Source organism: Nyctibius grandis, chromosome 2 (assembly GCF_013368605.1).
Source record: "Nyctibius grandis isolate bNycGra1 chromosome 2, bNycGra1.pri, whole genome shotgun sequence".
NCBI classification, from domain to species: Eukaryota; Metazoa; Chordata; class Aves; order Nyctibiiformes; family Nyctibiidae; genus Nyctibius; species Nyctibius grandis.
In genome coordinates this window covers 54,757,699-54,781,089 of record NC_090659.1, presented here as the reverse complement: position 1 = coordinate 54,781,089, position 23,391 = coordinate 54,757,699, and the positions used below count along the sequence as shown (strand labels likewise).

Sequence of the window (23,391 nt, the reverse complement as noted above, 5' to 3'; positions counted from 1 at the left end):
AACATCCGCCTCGCTACAACCTCCTTTCAGGTAGTGGTAGAGAGCAATAAGGTCTCCCCTCAGCCTGCTTTTCTCCAGACTAAACAATCCCAAAAGCATCCATGCTGTCTTCTCTGACTGCTATAGTTTGCAGTATACATTTCATCTCTCTTTATCCTGATTCTTCAGCTCCTGAAGTCATGGAGCCAGCCAGCCTTCCTCACCTGCCCCTTCCCAATCCTCTACACTTGTCAAGCTTAGGCAGTGCCTTCCCCACCAAGCTCCTTCTGAAGCCCCTGACAGCTGAAATCTCCCTCCTCGGCTTAGGTCTGTGTGAGGACTTTACAGTAACTAGTCTCTGATATATTTTGGTGCTTAGCCTGATGTGTATAGATGCCAGTTTGAACTGCGGATAGAGGCAACTTCGTGGTAGGAACATACATCTAGGGACTGTGTTGGATGCTATCTGATACTAACTTCATTTTAAATAGCTTATTTTCCTGTTTTATTCCCTGTTTCGAGCTAGACTGAAAGCTTGCAGCTAAGTGGAAAGGACACAAAGGGGAGTACTCATCAAAGATAACCTTTGGGTTATCGTGCCTGGAAGGGGTTGGGGCTACTCGGGTTAGATGCTCTGCGTCTCAACAATTACTTCTGAAGTCAGGTTCCTGCTTTGAGCCCTTTCCCAGGAGAATCCTTTCCTTTTACAGGATTTGCAGGTAGGCGAGCTCCTCTGCACTGAATTTAGCTGTTGTGAACATCTGTGTTCTTGCCTGAACAGGAACTGTAGAAGTGCCATATCATGCAAGTTTGGAGGGCTGTGCACAGCAGGTATGGAAACAGCAGAGGAGGCAACAAGGCAGCACTTCTGTTGAGAGGAATGTTTTTTTTTTCTTTTCCCCTGAGAATAATTGGATTTATTTGTTGACACAAATCTGAATGAGCAGGCACATCAGAAAGGTATTGGCTTATATTATGTATTCTATATGCCAAACTAGATGATACAATGTAATTTCGAAATTGATTGTAGGAAAGCAAATTAAAAAGCCCGTTAAAAAGGAATCTGTAGTAATTGGAATGAAATTTGCTGCTACAAACTCTACTAAATAATAGCAACCCGTTTATTTTATCAAAAAAGCTTTATTTCTATAACACTTTCTATATAGTGTACTACTAAGTAATGATAGTTAAAAAAAAAAAAAAAGACATGTTGCCTTCTTAAAAGTCTGGCAGTTCCTTTACTCTTGCTGTTTTACATGACCAGGAGGAAAGCAGGGTCATTCTGACAGAGGGAGGACTCAGCCTCCCCCAGCGCAGCCCTAGAGGCACCAGCTATAGCAGGATAAATGGCGTTAGTAATCATCATAGTTGACACCTGCTCCGTGCCTGAAGGTGTGTGGATTTCGTGGGCCAATTGGTGAATCTTCATCGTAGTGGTGTTGGTAGTATCCACCATAGTATTCGTTACGAGCACGCCCTAAGCTTGTCCAGTAGGAGATGTCATCTTCAAATTTCTGCCGAAAAAAGGAAATACTTGCTTTCCAAGTCTGAAACTTCACAACGAAGAGAGTGAAATAGAAGTGGTGCCAGAGGTACCTTTTGTCTCTTTCAGAGATTCAGATCCTTTGCGTATTTGTCAAAACGAAATCTTTATATCTAAGGGGTTTTGTGACCTGTCCCTACCTTCTCTATGGGATTTTCAGGGCCCCGAGTGCAGGAACTGTCCTGCCCAGCCCCACCTGGGACCCACCCCTGCACGCTCTGCCCACTGTAAAGTACTTTAACTGAGAGCGCCTGCAACTGAAACATGCACTTGGGTACCTTTAATATTTCTATTACCTTTTCAGTGGTGGGCTATAAGACCAGTTCAACATTTTGTACTTAAAAATCTAAAGGTTTGGTTCTACGGTGCCCTGATGTCCCTGAGTCAAAGTGGGTGCCACAGGCTTTTGCTTTATGCCTGTGATCTTTCATTCCCATTTTGCGTGGGTAAAAACGAACGTACAGCACAGCTTTCTAGCTACGGAAATGCAGTAAGCAGTTCAATTCTGCTCACAACAGCAGAGGAAAAACAGTGTGCAAGGGTATCAAATACTTGCCAAGTCAAAGCCTTTCCATCTGAATGACTCTTTGGAAATACTTTTGGCTGAGATTTGAAAAAAAAAGTTTTGCAAAATACACAATGGGTAAGTATGGCCCAAGTCCTTTGCTGGAACAAACAGTTGTTTCATTGTTAAAACTGTGTCTTATACTCAAGAAAACCTACTAAGTGGATTCATTGTATCCCCCAACAGGCCTCGTTTCAGTTTTTGAAATGCACACAGGAACTCAGTGGAGAATTCATCTTATCTGCAGGGTTTGTCCTTGTTACCTCCTAGTGTTTGCCTCCAGCCTTCAGTTTCTGATGCAAAAAACCTACTTTTCCTATTGTTCCTATTGCTACTGGGGGAAGGGAGGGGGATATAGCCATGCTGTTAAAAAGTCATTTTTATCTGCATAATGTCCAGGAGCAACAAAAAAATGTATCCTTCATTCTTTCAGTCCAAGCAAAGGATTATTTTTTTAATTGTTCCAGCTTTGAAAATGAGTGCATCCATCTTCTAAGCAATCCACATAGCATGAAGGTCCAAAAGGTACTCCAGCTTGCCTGTGCCAATGCAATCTCATTAAACGTATTCATGCAGCTGACACAAGCCAAGAATTCAACATCTATAACTATTTTTACCTCTTATTAATGTAGAAATTATTCTACATGTGGGACTGCAACTAAACACACTTTTTCCGCTCTATTTCAGCATTTATTTAGTAGAGCTTTGTGCAGAGCTGGGAACTCTTTTGATTCCACTCCAGTGTTTTTACACGTTAACTGTTTTTAAAAAAAAGTATCCTTCTCATTTGAAGGGAGGTCCATTGCACGCTATCAAATGGTTTTTCTTCAACATTTAGAGTCGAGGCACAGCTGCTGGCGCTCGCGATGGTCAGGAGCTGCCGCACCATGGAGGCACACGCATGCGTTAGGTACGTAACGTTAGTGCAGTTTCATTGAGGAATGCCAAGCCCAGCCACCTTGGTGTGGATTTCTCAGCATGTTAAAAAAACCAAATTGATTAGGTTGAAGCTGCCAAATTAATTTCCTGAAATATGATTGATTGCTTTGGGTCTGGCTGCCTGTTTCTCAAAGCAAACTGTGTCTGGTTGCAATTTATTAAGCTTAAGTTCAGTAGCAGGCAAGAGCTCCACGCAAGATTTTAATGTCATTTTTCTCTATGAACAAAATAATGCAGAAATCTCTAACAAATATGGAGCTTATATTTCTGTGCAACATTTGCTACTTTAAAAACAGAAATCACAGCCTCTGTGAACAGAAGGAGGGCGGCTTCTCCCTGGGTGACCCGTGGCTGTGCATCCACGCTCTCGGCCACTCATGCTGAAGCCCTACCAACCCTCGGGAGCCTTACACTCACCGCCTCATCGAATCCCAGGTACAGGAACTGCTGGTACCACTGCTGGACGTCGGGCTGGCTTCGGTCCCACAGCTGGCGCCTCTGGCGTCTCAAGCTGCTCAGGAACTCCTTGGCCGCCGTTTCTTTCACTGACACCTCGGGCTTCGTGGCAACAGGGGCTGAAATTAATTCCCCCCCGCCCCAAAAGGCATGCCAGGAAATATTTAGTCAGCCTGAAGCACACCGCACCGAAAAATGCTTCTCGCGTCATGCCGTTACCGTTGTGCTTGGCGGCATGATGTGTGCCGCAGCAGTAAACCAGGAACCATCGATGTAATAGGATTTCTCAGTTCCCTCATTCTCTTGGATTTTATAAAAGCTGTTCTGAGCTTAAAGACATAAGCTAAGTAAGGAATTGAAATAAATAAACCCAAACTGAAAGAGAATAAACACACTGTGTGCTTTGAGGAGAGGAGGCTGGCCTCTGTGTGCTGCTGTTGCAGAAATGGAATGAAGATGAGAGGTGACGTTAGAAAGCCTGAAGAAGCTGGAGAAACACTGCTAACTTACGAGGGTGAGGGGAGGCACACATAAAAAGACAGATTTTTTAATTTGTTGCGTAAAAATGTAGCTTTTAAATAATGAGCACTACTAAATGCTGTGTATGCCTGAAAACAAAAGCCTATCATGGTTTTATAGCACACAGCTTGGTGGGTGCAGGGGAATGCCCTTGACCTGCCAGACCCAGATGTGCCACGCAGCCTGTCCCGTGCCTAAGAGGCAGGCAGTTTGCTGCAGCTGCTAGAGGAATTCATGTGCCTCCGAAAGATACAGCTGGGAGGACTGGCAAGCACCCTGCTAGGCACGTAAATGATTTTCTCTTGTATGATACAACACGGTACGATGTTGGGTCTTCCTGTGAAACAAGAAGCACGTGTAGGAGTAGGAGGAACGTCTTGGCTTCAGAGGGTTCATTGCAATGAGAGAGAGATCTGGAACATGGGTGTGGATGGGGATTTTTGGAGGATGCGAGGGAAGAGGCGAGGGCAGAAGGTGAAAACCCTTGAAGCAGGAGCTGGACAGACTCGCAGGGGGAGGCAAAGGACTGGAGCGGGAAGGAGATTCAAGAGGTAAAAATGATACCTGAGTTGTTGCAAAAGAGCAGAAAACAGCAGGCTGCCCTGTGGTGATGAGCTGGAAACTGATAACCCACCCTGCGCTCGAGCTGGGTGTTATTACTGGGCAGCGGGACAGCTGAGCAAGTGTCACGTGAATGAGCCTCGCACAAGGGACACTGCCAGCAAGGGAACCAGTGCTGTGTACTTAGCCTGCTCGCTGTAGCACACAACTGGAAAAGGGAAGTGAGGCTGGAATTAAGGGGCAGCGTATTCCCTCCGTCATCAATTCAAGGCTTTGCAGTTCTTCCTGGTCTAGGCCACATTGTCTGCATGCTCAGGAAGCCTCCCCTCAGGTGGCCCCTCTCACCAGGGGACCTGAAAAAAGATGTTGACCACTGCTGGGGTGCAGAGAGAGTGGCTGGTGCATGTGGTCACTGCTATCACATTGCAGTGCTGCAGAATGGTGAAGGAGGGAACCCACACACAAGGAAACAGCCGTGGATGGGGCACACATTTTAGGGCTGGCAAGAGGTGGTGCGTGACGCCAGAAAAAACCTAGTGGGAAGTTAGGCAGGCTTGCAGAAAGTGGGAATCCCCTCTGTGGGGACTGTAAATTCTTTGCCTCAGCCATAGAGCAGGCTGAGGGAAGGCAACCAAAATTTCTGGGGTGTTTCAGCCTGCCCCCCCATCTGCTGCAGTACTGCTTGTCCCTGGCCAGCTCCATTTCCATCCCCTTCCCTCAAACCAGCCAGCCATTTGGTGCATCTGCCCGCTGGGCCCTCGGCCATCATCTCTCCCTTAGATAGAGCAGTCTTCCAAGAAGGAAGCACACGTGGGGCCAAGAGGACAAAAGGAACAAGTCAAGGCAGCACGAGCAAGCCGGTTTGCACGTTTTCCTCTGCACCTGAGCCAGCAGTATTTCCATGCATTATAATTCCATGGAAAACCTTGTGACTTCCCAGAATAAACCAGATAAATGCCACGTCTGACATGGACACACTGGAAAAGGTAGGTGCTATACATGGTGTGGAGCAAAACGCAGGCATATTGCCTGAGGCTGGGCACGGTGGCTTTCAGAGGGGGCTGTGATAAGCAGAGCCTCCAGCCTTGCCAGCAGCAAGTTCCAAATGGACCTGCAGGCACAGGCTCCGTATGCACAGGAGGTTTTGGTATGGTACAGAGAGAGAGTGGCTGCGCACTCCCAGCTTTGAACAATGTGCTTGGTACGCTGCTCCTCTGCCTGCCCTTTTTGAGCTGGAGACAGAGTGACAACGCGTTGGCAGCTGTGACTGAGAGCAACTGACTCAAAGGAAAAATAAGGGAAAGCACATTGCTGTCTCTTTACTTACCTTCACGTTTCTGCAGCATCAGTTTAAGCTTATTTCCCCTTGAAACATCTAGACAAGTAAAAATAAAACACATACATTTACTAAGAAGGAAAGAATAAAAACCAAAAAAGATCGTATCTTGCACAATACCATTAGTATTTTTGTCACAGCTCCAGACCACTAGGCAAAACTCTGCAGCAAGTTTCTCCCAGTGCCTCCCTTTGCTCCCGTTTCCACGCTCGAGCGCAACATACGCTACAGGGAAGCTTTTGACACTCCAGCATCCTCTCCCCAGCTCTTCTTGGCAAGGGAACCCTGAAACTGGCCTTCTTCACCAATTAAATTATAATATTTTGCAGCAGAAGACCACAGCTGGTGCCAGTATCATGACACAGCACTCAGGGTGGCACGATAACTTTAGAAAACCCTTGTCACTGAGCAAGGGCCACGTTAACAACCGGGCAGCTTCACGATTTTTCCTTGCAGCCTGTCCCAAAGCACATCAAAGCTGTCGCCCTGCTGAAGCCCTTTCCCAGAAGGGATCCAAGGCTTTAGCTCACGGCCAGGCAGTGAAACAGACCTGCGAGCGCTTGGCTGCTCCCAAATGCTTCATTCGCTCCAAAACAAGCTCGTTAAAATAAAGATGCTCAACTTGCGCAAGTTTTGGAGTGACCAAAAGCGTTCCCCCACGCGTGATGCCAGGGGAAGGCTGTTGCCCGCTGTCAGGTTTCCCCACCCCGCACCCCGTCCCGGGCGCTCACTCACCGGGGGCCGCGCAGAGCAGCGGGAGGAGGAGGAGGAGGAAGAGGAGGAGGAGGAGGGCGGCCCCGGGCAGGGCCCCGCGGGGGCACGGCGGCGGCATGGCGGAGCGGAGACCCACCTGGGCGGGAGGAGACGGAGAGGATGGAGACGGAGACGGAGGGGAGGGGAGGGGAGAGCAGGGGAGGGCAGGGGCGCGCCCGGCCCGCCGCCGCGGGGAGGGGCGGGGAGGCGCCGCGGGAGGGGGCGAGGGCAGGCGAGGTGCGCTGGGGGCCGGGGGGGATACCCCAGCCCCTGTGCCCCCCGGTAACTGTGGGCTTCCCTGGCCTTGTGCCCTTGGGGCTGGAGCGTGGAGCGATGAGATGCGTTTGGGTGGGACTTTGTCCATTGTCTGTAAGAGCAGATGTCCTTTGCCTACAGGAAAGCGGGAGAGGGACTTTTTACAAGGGCAAGTAGTGACAGGACGAGGGTTAACGGTTTTAAACTGAAAGAGGGTAGATTTAGATTTGATATCAGGAAGAAATTCTTTCCTGTGAGGGTAGTGAGACACTGGCACAGGTTGCCCAGACAGGCTGTGGATGTCCCCTCCCTGGCTGTGTTTAAGGCGAGGTTGGATGAGGCTTAGAGCAACCTGGTCTAGTGGAAAGGTGTCCCTGCCTGTGGCAGGGGGGTTGGAACTAGGTGATCTTTAAGGTCCCTTCCAACCCAAACCATTCTGTGATTTTATGAAATTGAGGGATTGTCTTGGTGAAAAAACAGATCAGAATCAACCAAAAATGACTTAATTCAGGGGTTTTTTTCTCCCTCTCCCTCCCTCCTACACCCCAAGTCCACAGAAAACCACAATGCATTTTAACCGATCAGCTTTAAAAAAGAATTCAGATTTCTGTTTCTACATATAGACAGGTTTAGCTTATAGCAAGAACTCAGGAACCAAAAGCCAAACTCGCAAACTAAAAGTCCTTGCTCAGCAGAATCATAACTGTAATGGTGCCTAAACTTCAGTTTAAAGCTTTTAAAACTTTTTTTTAAACTTTGATACCTTTTCGTAATTTGTGTTTAAGCTCCCCTCAGTGAATTCAGCTGCTCTCAGCTTCTTCCCCTGCAAACGCCAGAAACGCCCCAGATGAAGGCCAGTGAAATCCTTGCCCATCCTCTGGCACAAACCTCTCTCTTCCCTTGCAGCACAGACCCACAACACTCAGGAGACCATCACAGGCATCTCGCCTCCTGCTGAAGCTGTGCCAGGGTACAGCGAGGAGCGCAGGAGGGATTTAGGGTGAGGCGGGGGTGAGCAAGGGAGAGCCCGGCTCGCTCTGTAACCTATTTGTGAGAAATCTGGCAAGCGCCAGGGCTTCATCTGCCCGATCCAAGGATTGTTTCCAGATTGGTTGGAGATGAATATATACACACACACTGTATATATTGTATATAAATATATATATAGTGAATACATATGTGTACATATAGATATACACATGTGTATGGCAAGGAAGCCATGCAGTGGTGCGGCAACTCCCTGCGATGCGATGTGGAACCCGTCAGTGCTATTTCAGGCACAGGTAATGGGGGGAGAGGGGAGGGATGACAAGGCCCTATGGCTGGCTTTACCACTCGCTGTAAAATGCAGAAGCAGCACCAGCACAGGCTGGTCCCTCAGCCCTGGCCTGAATTGTCACTTCAGGTGACTGCTTCTGATTGCCCCACACATCCTTCCATGTGTGAAAAAAGTACTTGGAGCTGCACCCAAAGCCTTTCCCCTGCCTCCCTCCATCCCCAGCTGCCCTCAAGGTAACACTCAGGTCTATCTGCTCATCCCAATTGAAAGGGCAGTGGCAGCAGCATGTGGTCACTCCAGTCAAAGAGCCCCTTGCTCTCTGCAGGAGCCACGGCTTCAGGGGGCAGAGCAGGATGGAGCAGCACCTTCCACACCCCTGTGATGGAAGCACTCCCACAGGAGGCCAGTGTCGCAGCTCAGCTCCCACGCAACTGAGAACCAAAATTAGTTTGTCCTTTCTGTCACTGTTTTGAGTGTTTTTTTCCCTATAGCCCCATGTTTCATCTGTCAGCAGATTTAACACGGTGTGTTGCAGCAAACGCCTGTTCTTCAGAATCAATGTGCCCTTTCATGAGCTGAACGCTGACAGCCTCTTTACTGAAACCACCTGAGCTTTTTGCATAGCTAGTTGCAGAACACATCTAGAAGAGACAGTAGTGAAGAGTACATGTGTAAGGCTACATGAAACAGCCGTGATGTAGATAATTTATAAAACTAGGGCAATAACTCATGAATATTTATGGCCTGCTGCTATATTGGTAATGGCAAAGCATGTTTTGTTCAACCGGTGGGTTTGTAACAAGCCTTGCATGGGAGCTGGGGCTCTGCAGAACTTCAGGTACTTGGTGCCTCTGGGCCAAGGGAATACAAAGCACAAAACCTCCTCCGGATACCAAATAAATCACGATGACTCAAGAAACTGCTGAGATAAAATGGTGTCTGGTGAAACCCAGAGAATGGATTGACTCAAGTGCAAGGTTATTGTAGAAAGTCATTGCTCTAGTGGTGGAAGAAGTGATTGACAGAAGAATAAAATGCTCCGGGTTAAACTGAGTGCAGTATCTTCCCAGAAGAGGTCACTTTCTCAGTTCAGGGGACAGAAGTTCTTGACATAAAGTAAAAAAGTTGTTTAGATGTATAACACCACTTCTTTTCAAAGGCAGCGGTGAAATGTGACTGGTGTTTTCCAAGTAGCAATCTTTATTTCTGTTCCAGGTTGTTTTAAGGACTAAGGCAGTGTTGCCTAGGTGTTGTAGTAAGACACATTTTTTTTTTTCTGCTGAGCTTGCAATTACTGCATCATTATTAGAAGTATTGACCTTCAAATCAGTATCCATGTTTATTGACATGCCTGAGGTACCCCTTTCTGCCATTTGCCATGTAAAACCACAACCGCTGTGCGTGCAACTTGGACACTGCAGTGTTTCCCTGGGATCTCTCCATCAGCAGTGACATCACCCTCTTTAAAACATCCCTTTCTTCAGCATGAAGAAGTTTAAGGCTTGTCTTAGGGCTTGGTTTGCCTCCACTGGCATGCCAGTGCTGGGACCTCTCTGCTGCCACGGTTGTGCAGCATCCCCAAGGACTCTAGGTAAGCAAGTCTGCACTAATGACATCATTCAGTTAAATGTCTTTCGTCACTGCTGGTGGCAATGGTAGACTCTTGGTGAGGAAACTTTGTTGAAAGATGATAATTAATGTTGCCAGCAGGACTGCTCCCCAGACAGCTCCGGGATGAAAAGCAATGAGCAGGGTCCCTTTCACGCACTGTGTAAAACTCCGTCAAGCCCCTCAGAGTAATGGGGACCACTCATTGGAGGGATGCCCACGGCAGGATAGCAGGGTGAAGATGGTGGGTTCTGCCACTTCTCCAGCACAGGGCTGGGCTATGGTCTTGCAAGCCTGCGTATTGAGGCAGAAATTTGGGAGCAATCCAACAGAAAGCCACTCTGAGCCTGACCTTGAGAAACAATGGGCAGGAGCCAGGCAAGGAGCTTGCTGGAGGCAGAGAAATCCCCATCGCTGAGCCTGCTGCCGGCCAGTGTTGTCTTCAGAGCCTGTGGGACTTTGTGTAGATTTTCTGAGGCAAGCAGATAAGTTTCTAGCTGATTTTTTTAAACAGTTCTGCAACTTGCTGCATGTTTGTCGACTGCTCAGGTGACCCCATTTTCCCTGTGTGATCTCCGTGTTTACACATAGTGGTTTTAAGCCCAGTGGCTTCTAAAACTAACTAAAGTGGCATGGGCATGTGTGGCTGCTTAACTGATCTGAACTAAACCAGGGGAAAAATCTTGGCCCTGAAGCATCACTGAATTTTATGTGTCTGAATTCCTTTATTATTGTTGTACATTTTGCCTAAAATGAAGTACAGAGACATTCCTGAATAGCAGAGAGACACCTCTGCTTTTGCATCTCATCACAGTAGCTGTTGAGACAACTGTGTTGCAGTCGTTAAAATGTAAGAGAGAGTATCAGTAATGGCCACTCAAGGATATTCAGTAATTCAAAGCACAAAAAAATCCTATTGAAAAGATTGATTTTGGTTTCTTTGCTTCTTCCTTTATTAGACTTCATGTGTTCAAGCATTTCAACACAATAACGTTCTTAACTATAGTGTAGATTAAATGCTTATATAATCACAGGACTCCCAAAACTGGATTTTCAATAAAAAAAACCACCACCAACTATAACGAGACTTATGATAAAATAGTGAGGCCAGGCATCAGCTTACTAAGTTAGCAGGCAAATAGGTAAGTTGGAAATTGTCCAGGGATTGCAAGAGATGCCACTTGATCTTTTGCAAAGAAGCACCATGAAGATTTTAATGATCCACTAAAACCTTCCATTTGATCAAGAATGTGGCAGCATTGAAAATCAGTGTCCCCAACACCCAGAAAATCATTATTTTCTATTAATGAGGTTTTTACAAAGTCTCCCAACCATATTGCCCTGGTTGCTAGCCTTAGGACAGAGGCACTTGGCACTCCAGATTGTTTTCTGCAGACTGTTCCAAGAAAACCGCAGGAGTCGTATTTTTCTTCCAAACAGAAGAACATTTCAGTCATCAGTCAGTTCCTTCCAAAAAATTTTGAGTTTCATGCTATTTTTCCACTGCTCCGGAGTCCTCCTGATTGATAGTGATCATACCAGCCCCAAATCCCAGGTCAAACACCTTTGCATTAGGGAATGTTGATTTGTCACTGGCTGAGTCTCATTGGCTTCAATGCATGCTTTGGGAAACATTTCATCCATTGTGTTTCACCTGGTAGCACCATTACTTTGGTCCATGTTATTAATAAACATTAGTGTTTATATTTTCCATGGAAAATAGCTTAAAATACCTTATTTTTTTTTCCCGTGCTTGGCTACTGCTGATATTTGTTGCAGCTTCTGGCTGACCCTCTCAGATAAGAAATGGTGTCTGTTGGTCTGTTCATCCTCCTCCCTTCACTAACTAACAGTACTTTGCTGCCCTCAATACAGAATTAACCTTATTGCTCTCACACTAAGCACAGTGAGAAGCAGGTTTGTTCAGCAACGTTATCTGATCATGGCTGCTTCCTTTCTGTAGAGGGATACAAAAAATTCTCTCTCTAAGAAATCCTTTTCCCTTTTCTCTTCCACTGCCTCCACTGTATTTTTAGGATAAGCCTGGAAGTATATGGCAAGTCTGTGAGTCAGGTCTCACAGGAAGGGAGACAGAGAGGAACAGTAGTACATTAAGATGTCTCTTTTTACCACAGCTTGATTTCATTTGACTCATCTTTCTTTCACTGCTGTCTCTAGGGTCTCTTCTTTTTATACTTCAAAACATTTTTTCTGAACTTATTTCTGAGCTATTTTTGACTTGTTTTCATTCCCTTTTTTATTATTCACATCCAGAATGCACGCACACTCTTTAAAAAAAAAAAACAAAAAACCCCTGCAAATACTGCAAAGATTAGTAAATGCAAAGTCTTAAAAATCTTAATTTTAGCAATTTGGTTTTAGCATCCCTCTTCCTACACATTATTGCTGTCTTGATGGTTTGTACACATTTCTATTCTTTCCCTAAAACTCTGGACTTACTCATGGGGTGGGTGGTACCCATGTAAAAAGAGCTATTTGACATTGTGCTACATCATGTTGCCAGTGACCAGGCACTATTCACAGTGGTCAAGCCTTTCCCTGAAGAGTGCCCCACACCACTGCCAGATGCCCTGTCCCAGCTGCCACAGTTTCCCTGTCTTCCCAGCCCCCAACCAAATCCTCATCATAAAATCATTATTTCCTCCCTCTTGCATCACCAGAAAGCTGGTCTGGGGACACAGCACCATTGTGTCAGCAATGGCAAGACCAGGGAAGCTGCAAGAAGACGAGTTTCTTGTAAGCCCAGCCACCTTCAGACACTTGGATGCCTCCATTGTGGCTGAAGGACTATGCCTCCCCTCTCCACCTGCAGCCCTAAACCCCTTTGCAGAACAGTGCACGTGAGTATCTTCCATTGTAAAGAAAGAGCATCATCAGAGGAGCCAGCCTTTCCAACACACAGTTCACTACCTTATAATGAATCCAGCACAAACTGGAGGGTGGCTGGAAACCAGGTTGTGCTTCCCAAGGCAGTTGCCTTACCCTTAAGAGCTTAAGTCAATGTGGTGGCTTGCTACCACCAAGAGACAGAAGCCTCCCTGCCCCCTGCTACCTGGTCCTCCCCTCTCTTAGCAGCACCAGCTCTAGTACTTTCTGGAGTCCATTCAGTGCGCTAACCCAGCAGACTCGCTTTATTTTGGCTGGGTTAGTTACCTTCAGGACTAGTGAGCTGTGATGGCTCAGGTAGGTGGTTTGCAAGAGCTGGGGCCAAGTAACAAGTGATGGGAGAGCATGGCCAGAAGTGGGACTGGGGTGAAAGTGATGAAACAGAACTTCTCCATGTTGCTGGAGGCAGGTAGTATGTCTAACCCACCCCGAGGAAGAGCCAGGGGTCAGGCTCACGCAATGTTTGGTAAGCGCTGGCCCAGGAGCAGGTCACTGTGGAGAGGGGGGTGATCTGAGTCCACACTGATCCCATTCCACCTGAGTGCCCCAGTCAGATTGCTTCCTCCTCCTGTGTTGTGTTTGAGCCTTTAGCAATGCCTAAAACTGGTCTCTGCAGGCCAAATTGGTGTCTTTGTGACCTCTTAGCTATGACTTGTTTGCCTGTTAAATTTGGGCACGCTCGAGTGGATTTCTGCCTGCAAATGGAAGTTTAGTAGCAGAACAAGTTTACTTGCTGAGGAGCAAAGGGCTTGAGACAGTGATGGGTTAGCTCCACCCAAGACTTCCTCGCCTGTGCCTCCGTCCCCTCAGCCCCCATAGCCTGCAGCAATGCACGACAGGCTGGGTGGCAGGGCAAGCCCTACACATCTCCACTGCAACCTCACCAGTGTGGACGTAAGACTCAGAGATCTGCAGGGACGCAGCACATGCCTACTGAGCATGTTCTTTAAAACTATTTTTTTTTAATTTGAAATGGGACACAGTGGGTGTATTTTCATGGGGAAGGAAAAGGGGCACATCCCAGACAGCTGCTGCCACCCCTTGCTCAGTTTGAAGCCTCTGTTTCAAAGCACAGGAGCTGGAACATTCCCTGAAGCCTGCCAGGTGTTCTTAGAATCATAGAATCGTTTTGGTTGGAAAGGACATTTAAAATCATCTAGTCCAGCCATTAACCTAGCACTACCCAGTCCACCACTAAACCATGTCCCTCAGCACCACATCTACTCGTCTTTTAAATACCTCCAAGGATGGTGACTCCACCACTTCCCTGGGCAGCCTGGTCCAGTGCTTTAGCATAAACAATACAATCTGCTTTCCCCTGCCTTCCTTCTCAGGCAGGTAGGAATCACATGGGCTGAAATTCTCAGCAGCATCACCAGCCTACCTGAGACAGGCCCCCGGCATGGAAAATGTCTGCACAAATGGTCAAAATATGGCAAAAAGTCATCCGCAGCAGAGGACAGGTGACCACTCTCTCCTCAGGTCAAACACAAGCCTTTGGGAGCCTTAATAACAGGCAGCACATCCCAGCTCAGAACACAATTCTCAGGTTATCAGAGCAGAAACCTCACTTTTATCTTCCTGACGTTATCACGTGTGACTTCACACCTCTCTTGATCTGCTTTGTGGCCATTTTCACTGGCTTTGCTCTGTACCTGCACTTTCCAGTTTCAATGCCCTGCCCAAGCCCTGCCCGTGAACAAGCCTGTGCCTCTGTTCATCTGATGTCAGGTTACCTTTCTGATTTACAGTTCGGTTTGTTTCCAGGAGAATGCACTTTTTGTGGTCTCTCCGTGCTGCTGCTGAGTAAGAGATAGTGACACCTTTAATCTTCCCGCGTGAAGCCCTGCTTCACCTGCCTGCACTTGGATGCCAGCGACTTCCAAGGGCGCCTGTGCCCACCCGGCAGTGCAACGCTGCACCCCTGTGGGGTATGGAAATTTGAGGGGAGATTTTTTGCCGGTTGTCATCATTTAGGTGTTCATCCTGCACACATGTATTTTTCATCATAACAGCCCTATGGAATCCCATTTATCTCAGAAAGATTAAATCCCAGTCTGCTGCTCTATGGCTGGGTGTTGTAAAATGCCGTTGCACAGAAACGTGGCTCCCACAGAAAGGTAGGCATTTCATCCCCAGCTCTTTGCCCTCCTGGGGTTGTGTTTGGTGGGTGGCAGAGGGGAATGCCACTGGACTCTGATCCTGAAGCCCAGCACGGGGCCTGACCTGACCCAGCTCACAGCAGGGCACATTAGCTCTGTCTGTGCTAACAGGGCTGCACAACTTCTGAACTCAAGCTGGCTCTCCTTCACCCAAGCAGAAGAATCTCCCAACATTTATCCATGTAGACAGGCCTCTGAAGTCCCTGCTAGCTCCTCTAGGCATCAGCATAATTGCTCTTACACCCTGGAGGTCCTGCCATTGGGGATGGCTGTGGCACAGAAGAGCTAATATGCTGCCATCCATCTCCAGCATGTTGTTTCCTCTCCATCAAGAACGTCCTGGTAGGCAAGACAGCCCTGTTTTAGGCCAGATCACTCAGGTTTGGGCCAGACCAGATATACAGTCTAACCAGAAAGCCAATTTGCTTCAGAAATGGGAATTCTGAGGCTGCACTTCTTCAAGGTCAGGTGAGCAATTTATTCGCTTTGCTACCAAAACCAACACAAAAGTCTTTCACCTCCTTCTTGCTCTAGATCTGCCCATATAAACCTTTGTCATCTTCTCTTTATTTTTTTTTAATGAAGACTGCCTCTTCCACAAAACTGCAGTTTATTTTTGCTTTAAAAACCATCTTCCTGGTTTAACATCTCTTCACACCCTGCACAGCAGACCTGTAGTACTCTTCCTAAGCAAAGGACGGTGACTGCCTTTCTATTAGGTAATGTTACCACCTAATGGCCACAATGGAAAGATGCTTTCACCTGGTAATTATTAGTAATGATACAGTGGCTATAAGTCTAATACATATTTGGAGCTGGGGAGGACCTGGGCAGGGTAATTGTACAGTGACGCTCTGGTGACACTGATCTCTTTTTCTCCCGTATGTGTCCAGGTTAGTGTTTCACTATACAGGAGTGAGTTAACACACAGGCAAACCTTTGAGGACTTCTTGTACCCTACAGAAACAGGACAAGGACAGTAATGACTATATGATAGAGCAGGAGAGGCCACGCAGTAGCATAAGATTATTTATTTTTCATTCAATTAATAACTGGATTAGGAATGCCTTCTTAAAGACGGTAATTTAAATTTTTATTTTTCATGCTGATGAATACAGATGTTGTGACAGCATGCGACATGCAATAGAACTTTGCTGTTGGTAATCACTTGTTAATCAGAGATAGTAAGACAAAATCATAGAATCATAGAATACCAGGTTGGAAGGGACCTCAAGGATCATCTGTTCCAACCATGGTCTAGACAAGATGGCCCAGCACCCTGTCCAACTGAATCTTAAAAGCGTCCAGTGCTGGGGAATCCACCACTTCCCTGGGGAGATTATTCCAATGGCTGATTGTTCTCATTGTGTAAAATTTTCCTCTTGTGTCCAATCGGAATCTCCCCAGGAGTAATTTGTACCCATTACCCCTCATCTTTTCCATATGACTCCTTGTAAAAAGGGAGTCTTCATCTTCTTTGTAGCCACCCTTTAAGTACTGGAACATGGTGATGAGGTCTCCCTTAAGCCTTCCTTTCTCAAGGCTGAACAAACCCAATTCTCTCAGCTTTTCCTCATATGGCAGGCTTCCCAGTCCTTTGATCATCTTTGTGGCCCTTCTCTGGACCCTCTTCAGCCTGTCCACATCTTTTTTTGCATAGCGGGGACCAAAACTGAACACAGTATCCCAGGTGTGGCCTGACAGGCGCTGAGTAAAGTGGGATAATGACTTCTTTACCTCTACTGGTGATGTCCTTGTTGGTGCAACTCAGCATCCTGTTGGCTTTCTTTGTCACAGCAGCACACTCTTCACTCATATTGAGCTTGTTGCCCACCAGGACCCCCAGGTCCCTTTCCACAGAGCTCTTCTCCAGCCAGGTAGATCCCAGCCTGTGCTGCACTCCTGGATTATGTTTTCCCAGGTGCAAGACCTAATGCTTGCCCTGTTGAACTTCATAATGCTCTTGTTAGCCCACTCTTCCAGTCTATCCAGGACTTCCTGCAGGGTGGCTCTCCCTTCCGAAGCGTCCACTTCCCCACTCAGTTTGGCATCATTGGCAAACTTCACCAGGGTACACTTGACCCCATCATCCAGATCACTTATGAAGATATTAAACAACATAGGGCCCAATTTCGACACCTGGGGGAGCCCACTTGAAACAGGTTGCCAGTTTGAAAAGGAGCTCTAGAGGAGGCTTGCTGCCTCTTTTGCTGCCTATTCATAGAATCATAGAATGGTTTGGGTTGGAAGGGACCTTAAAGATCATCTAGTTCCAACCCCCCCTGCCATTAGCAGGGACACCTTCCACTAGACCAGGTTGCTCAAAGCCCCATCCAACCTGGCCTAGAGCACTTCCAGGGAGGGGGCATCCACGACTTCTCTGGGCAACATGTTCCAGTGTCTCACCACCCTCACAGTAAAGAATTTCTTCCTAATATCTCATCTAGGTCTACCCTCTTTCAGTTTAAAACTGTTCCCCCTTGTCCTATCAATCACTACATGCCCTTGTAAAAAGTCCCTCTCCTGCTTTCCTGTAGGCCCCCTTCAGGTACTGGAAGGCTGCTAGAAGGTCTCCCCAGAGCCTTCTCTTCTCCAGGCTGAACAACCCCAACTCTTTCAGCCTGTCTTCACAGGAGAGGTGCTCCAGCCCTCTGATCATCTTCGTGGCCCTCCTCTGGACTCGCTCCAACAGCTCCATGTCTTTATTCTATTGGGGGCCCCCAGAGCTGGATGCAGTACTCCAGGTGGAGTCTCACGAGGGCGGAGTAGAGGGGCAGAATCACCTCCCTCGACCTGCTGGCCACGCTGCTTTTGATGCAGCCCAGGATTTGGTTGGCCTTCTGGGCTGCAAGCGCACATTGCCAGCTCATGTTGAGCTTCTCGTCAACCATCACCCCCAAGTCCTTCTCCTCAGGGCTGCTCACAGTCCATTCTCTGCCCAGCCTGTATTTGTGCTTGGGATTGCCCCGACGCACATTCAGGACCTTGCACTTGGCCTTGTTGAACTTCATGCAGTTCACACAGGCCCAGCTCTCAAGCCTGTCAAGGTCCCTCTGGATGGCATCTGTTCCCTCCAGCATGTCGACCACACTGCACAGCTTGGTGTCATCTGCAAACTTGCTGAGGGCGCACTCAATCCCACTGTCCATGTCACCGACAAAGATGTTAAACAGGACTGGTCCCAATACCGACCCCTGAGGGTCACCACTCGTCACTGGTCTCCACTTGGACATCAAGCCGTTGACTGCAACTTTTTGAGTGTGACCATCCAGCCAATTCCTTATCCACCAAGTGGTCCACCCATCAAGTCCATGTCTCTCCAATTTAGAGACAAGGATGTTGTGCAGGACAGTGTCAAATGCTTTGCAGAATTCCAGGTAGACGACATCCGTTGCTCTTCCCTTATCCAACAACATTGTAATCCCGTCGTAGTTTGTCAGGCATGATTTGCCCTTAGTGAAGCCATGTTGGCTGTCATGAATCACCTCCTTATTTTCCATGTGCCTCAGTATAGTTTCCAAGAGGATCTGCTCCATGATCTTGCCAGGCACAGAGATGAGACTGACTGGCCTGTAGTTCCCCGGGTCTTCTTTTTTTTCCCTTGGGGGTTATGTTTGCCCTTTTCCAGTCAGTGGGAACTTCACCAGTCTGCCACAACTTCTCAAAAATGATGGATAGCAGCTTAGCAACTTCATCTGACAGTTCCCTCAGGACCCATGGATACAACTCATCAGGTCCCAGGGACTTGTGCACCTTCAGGTTTCTTAGATGATCTCAAACCTGATCTTCTCCTACAGTGGGTGGTTCTTCATTCTCCCAGTCCCTGCCTCTGCTTTCTGTGACTTGGGCTGTGTGGCTAGAGCACTTGCTGGTGAAGACTGAGGCAAAAAAGTCGTTGAGTATCTCAGCCTTCTCCATATACTAGGTAACCAGGTCTCCTGTTTCCTTCTGGAGAGGGCCCACATTTTCCCTAGTCTTCCTTTTATCATTGAAGTACCTATAGAAGGTTTTCTCGTTGCCCTTGATGTCCCTGTCCAGATTCAATTTCATAAGGGCTTTAGCTTTCCTAACCTGATCCCTGGCTGCTCGGGCAGTTTCTCTGTATTCTTCCCAGGCTGCCTGCCCTTGCTTCCACCCTCTGTAGGCTCCTCTATTGAGGACGCTTTCTGCTTTTTTTTTTTTAACAAAGAGTAAACTCAGGGAGCACAGATCAGTCATACTTTGAAGCATGAAGTACTGAATGTGGGAGCACATTTTTCAGAGACCTAGCCTGGCCTGCTGCTGAGCAAATTTTAGGCACCTGGACAAGAATCATCCTGATCCTGTTGATTCAAATGCAACACTTGTCCTTGGGTTTAGTAAAGTCAACACTTTATCCTTGATCATTTCATATGAAATTTTTGTCCTGGGGTTTGGGTTGGCCATTGTATGAGAAATAGTGTTACACTTAAAAAAAAAAAGCCTCAACCCAATATAACCAAATCACTGAATAGTTACAAAGTCACTAAATATGCCTATGGAAAAGCTTTTCCATAGTACTAATCTTTTACATGACTTACTATTTTGTACTTAAAACAAGCCGTACTGAAACATTTCGAGAGGAAGGAGAGCAATACACAGAAGAAAGAGAAGAGAAATACACAGCAGAGAGAAGAGAGGAACACATAGCAGATACAGGATTTTTTGTCTGAAAGAAAGGAGCATATGTTGTGAGATACATATTTTAGTAAAGAAGCCAAAACCCTCAAATCTCCACAACTGTCACCATTCCTCTACAGTTCTCATAAAACCTACAGTCTCAACATGTGAAGCAATCAATCAGTCTCCCCCAGTCAGGGAGAGATCCCACTGCCCAAGGCACAGATCGATTTCCCTGCGAGCGCACAGACAACTCCAGGCTAAGCTGAAAGAGAAACAAAGTAAAACAAAGGCTGACAGAATACCTTCATTTTGGTTTCATTATGGACAAATTCCACCTCTTCTGATTTCATCAGAGGTTTCTCTCCCATATTCGTCTCTGGTTTCTGCTTAAACATGTTTTCATTTAAAAATAAGCTCTCACACACAGAGAACCAAACTCTTATATGTAAACAAACAATACAAACCAGGAGTATTATTCAAAGATCTAAGCACATTCTCTTCATAGCAGTATATTGGAAAATGTATCTGCCTTTTCCCTTCCCAGACTATGTGAGTAGCTTCAGGAATAAATTATCGAAAATGATCTGAGGCTGAGTTTGTGACAAGAACAATTGCAGTTATGAAATGCATATTTTGTTTACTAATATTTGAATTCTGTGCACAGGTGATGCATGTGCGGAGAGCAAAGCAGCCTCCCTTCTGGAGTGCTTATAATCTAATTGGATGTGTAATGGGCTCAGAGTTTAATTTCTGAGGAAAAATATCAGATGAGTGTTAACAAGCACGAGGAAGGTATAAGACATTTTTCTTGGACAACACTGGAACAACTTCAGAAGGATTGTCTTGAACTATGTGGCTCTTTCTTAAACAAGGATTTTTTTTTTTCTTGCTAAAAGACAGTCTCTGTCACAAGTACTCTTCTTGATCCTGAAACATGAGTTTACACAGGGATGTCAGAGGATCTGAATTATGCAGGTGGTCAGCCCAGAGTGATGTCTTCCAGCCTTAAAATCAATGCATCCCTCTTGGATGTGAAAGGAAGGAAAAGACAGGTGGTGGCATAGAGTTTGTACATTTGCAAATCCCCTATGAAACTGATTGCTCCAAATTTATACAAAAAAGTCAGCTGAAGCCAACTTCCCTTCAACCTACCCGTTACCATTTTCCCACTAATGGTGTGGCAGTAGCTTCAGGCAATACCCGAAAAAGGATGACTGCTGATGGCAGAGCTACAAGGAGCAGAGGGGCTGCAGGTAAGCAGCAGAGCAGGCAAAGGGTGGTAGCATAACAGATCAGAAAGACCAAGAGGCAAGAGTGGGACCTGATTTTGCAAGGCCTTGACAAATTATATTCACTCCCAGAAGTCAAAGACTTGTGCTTGTGCCTCCTGCTGAAGATGAAAGCTGCGTGGTGAGTAGGAAGAATATTCTCCGCAAGCACAGACTTCACAAAGCAGAGTAACAAAGATATGCATTTTCCCATCGCTACATTGAGACCCAACCATCAGACTGGCTGACCTGCCACAGGGACGGACTGACATAAGGGTTTATCCATCCCATAACTGAAAATCCAGGTTTGATCCACTCTCTGTTAACTGTTCGGTTCCAAAGGCTTCAGCATCTTTTCTCAGTAACCACAGTTGGTGATCAATATTTTCAAAGGTTGTTGACACAGCCTTAAAGGCATCCTGTCTGTGTCTATCATCAGAAAGCTTCTCATCTCCGTATATCTGCATTAGCACTCACAGGAATGAGACCATATTAAAAAAAGGCATTGAGTATGAGACCCCTAAATAATACCCAAATGGATTTACTACAGAGTGTCAGCATGTTCCAACATCCAAATGAACATTCAGGAAAGAAAGCCCAGAAAATATCAGAACCTGCACAGTTTCCTTCAGACGACCTTTCTGCACATCATTAAGTCTTGCCTATAGTAAGTGAAGCCAAGCACAGCACGCAAACATTTCTGTATTTCAGCCTGTGCTACATAAATGTTTTTTCCTGTTGTTTTTTAATGACAGATGTTTCCCTTTGAATCTTCATGCACTAGCATAGGTCATTCTATCATCACCTTAAAATTATGCATGTGTACATGAATGCAGGTGAATAAATGGCAATGTTCAAACATGCAGACAAGTGAATAGACCCCTGCATGGCAATTTTTTCTAAAACAGTGTCTGTCCATCACCATTCCGTGCATTTGTTAAGGGATAATGTTCTTCCACCCTATCTTTATATTAAAAAATTCCCTAAACTAGCTAGATTCCTAAAAATGCCCAGAATCAGACTTAGACAGGAGAGCTCTCCTCTCTATTAGTCATTTTAGTCATATTAGTCAAGAATGGAGCTTGGCCTAAAAAAAGACTTTGGCAGGTCTTGGTAAGTGTTCAGTTCAAAGAGTTTAGAAGAAATCCATGCCTGATTTAACCACGTGCCTCCAAACAGCAAACACAAAGCAGGCTGCCTTGCCCCAGGTCCCCTGCCCAGCCTTCCAGCACAGCACTTTCCTGTACGGCTGCGTTAGTCAGGGCTGCGGCGAATTGTCACTTCTGCCCATTTTTATGAGTCCAACCAGAGGGATGCTGCAGCTGGGCTGGGACACGCATGCCCTGGGGGCACTGCGGCTACCACTGCGTCACTGTGCTGGCCAAGTACACCTTCTGCAGACCTGGCTTAAGTACTCAGGCTATCTGGAGTATGAGCTGGTAAAAACCAGTCTTAGGAGGGGGAGCAACCTACCCTTTACAGACATATTAACTGATGAACAGATTTGAGGATTAAAAGCATACTGCGGCCGCTGCCTTCAGCTTGCTTTCAGCAATCACAGTGAAGCTGAGCTACTCAATTGTCAAGCTTGCTTTTGTTAAAAATACTTTCCCTTTATTCCCCAAACATGGCATTCTTAATTGCACCTATAAATTACTTTTTCAGTCCTCTTCTATAGCAGCTTGAAAGGCAAGTTTTGAAATGCAATCTGACAAATCTACATAAGTACCTACACCATAATGGAACTGCGCTACAAACTTCAGCTCTCACTAAAGCAGCGATTTTTAGTTGTTTCCTTGTTGGTCAGCTGCAATAAAGAAAATATTAAGAAACAAACAATAGCATTACCAGAGACTCTGCTAATATTCCTCTGTGTCCACTCACTGCCCTTTACTCCTAATATTTTCAGACATTTCCTCCGCTACGGAGTGTGGATTCACACCCCTCTGCAAACACACACGCGTGCACAGACGGACAAAGAGCATCCTTCCAGCAAGGAAAATACCCTGCATGAGGCTACAGACCGCTGAAGGCTGAAACTTTTCTTTATGACACCTCGCAGTTGTTGTCAGGGCAGGAGTAAGACACCACAATATTTTTTTCTAAAGAACGCTAACATGTTTTTAGACATTCCTCCCCTTCCTCCAGCAAACAAATATTTTATCGGTTTACCTTTAAAATAATATGCTTCCTGTCTCCTTCCCAAATGCCTGGCCAGAAGAAATGACTTTTCCTGCCACAGAACAAGTTTCTTTTTATTTCAGCGTGTCTCGCCTCCTGCGAGCAGGGCAGGTAAGAGTCCTGCCTGCCAGGGATGCCGGGCGTGAAAGGCGCGTTTATTCTGCCTCTCCCAAATCCCAGCCCCCCAGCCGCAGGCGTCTGCCGAGCGCTTCCCGGACCAAGTGTGGAGAATCACATTTCTGCTCAAATCAGGCCGGCTGCCCGGAGAAAGATGATTGCAAGCAGATGTACCCGTGTTCTCATGTGAAAAGAATTTGGGCTTTTGTGTAGGCCGTAGGATGAGTGACCGGCACCTGGGAGTATTTCAGTGCTTTAATTTCTTGCAGGTGTTGGGAGCCAGTACCCGACGGTGCGGCAGAGCTGAGACCCAGCACGCAGG

The 23,391-nt window shown here is 46.6% G+C and overlaps 1 protein-coding gene across 1 annotated transcript; it reads right to left on the bottom strand.

Moving 5' to 3' along the window:
• Positions 1 to 1,142: 1,142 nt before the first annotated feature.
• Positions 1,143 to 23,084, bottom strand: ECRG4 (ECRG4 augurin precursor). Its single transcript, XM_068395186.1, has 5 exons — positions 22,944 to 23,084; positions 6,634 to 6,748; positions 5,890 to 5,937; positions 3,444 to 3,601; positions 1,143 to 1,493 (listed from the first exon to the last, which is right to left on the bottom strand). Exons 2-5 carry the CDS (start codon positions 6,728 to 6,730, stop codon positions 1,332 to 1,334), a joined length of 465 nt encoding a protein of 154 aa, XP_068251287.1. The 5' UTR covers positions 6,731 to 6,748; positions 22,944 to 23,084; the 3' UTR covers positions 1,143 to 1,331.
• Between the last annotated feature and the right edge of the window lie 307 nt (positions 23,085 to 23,391).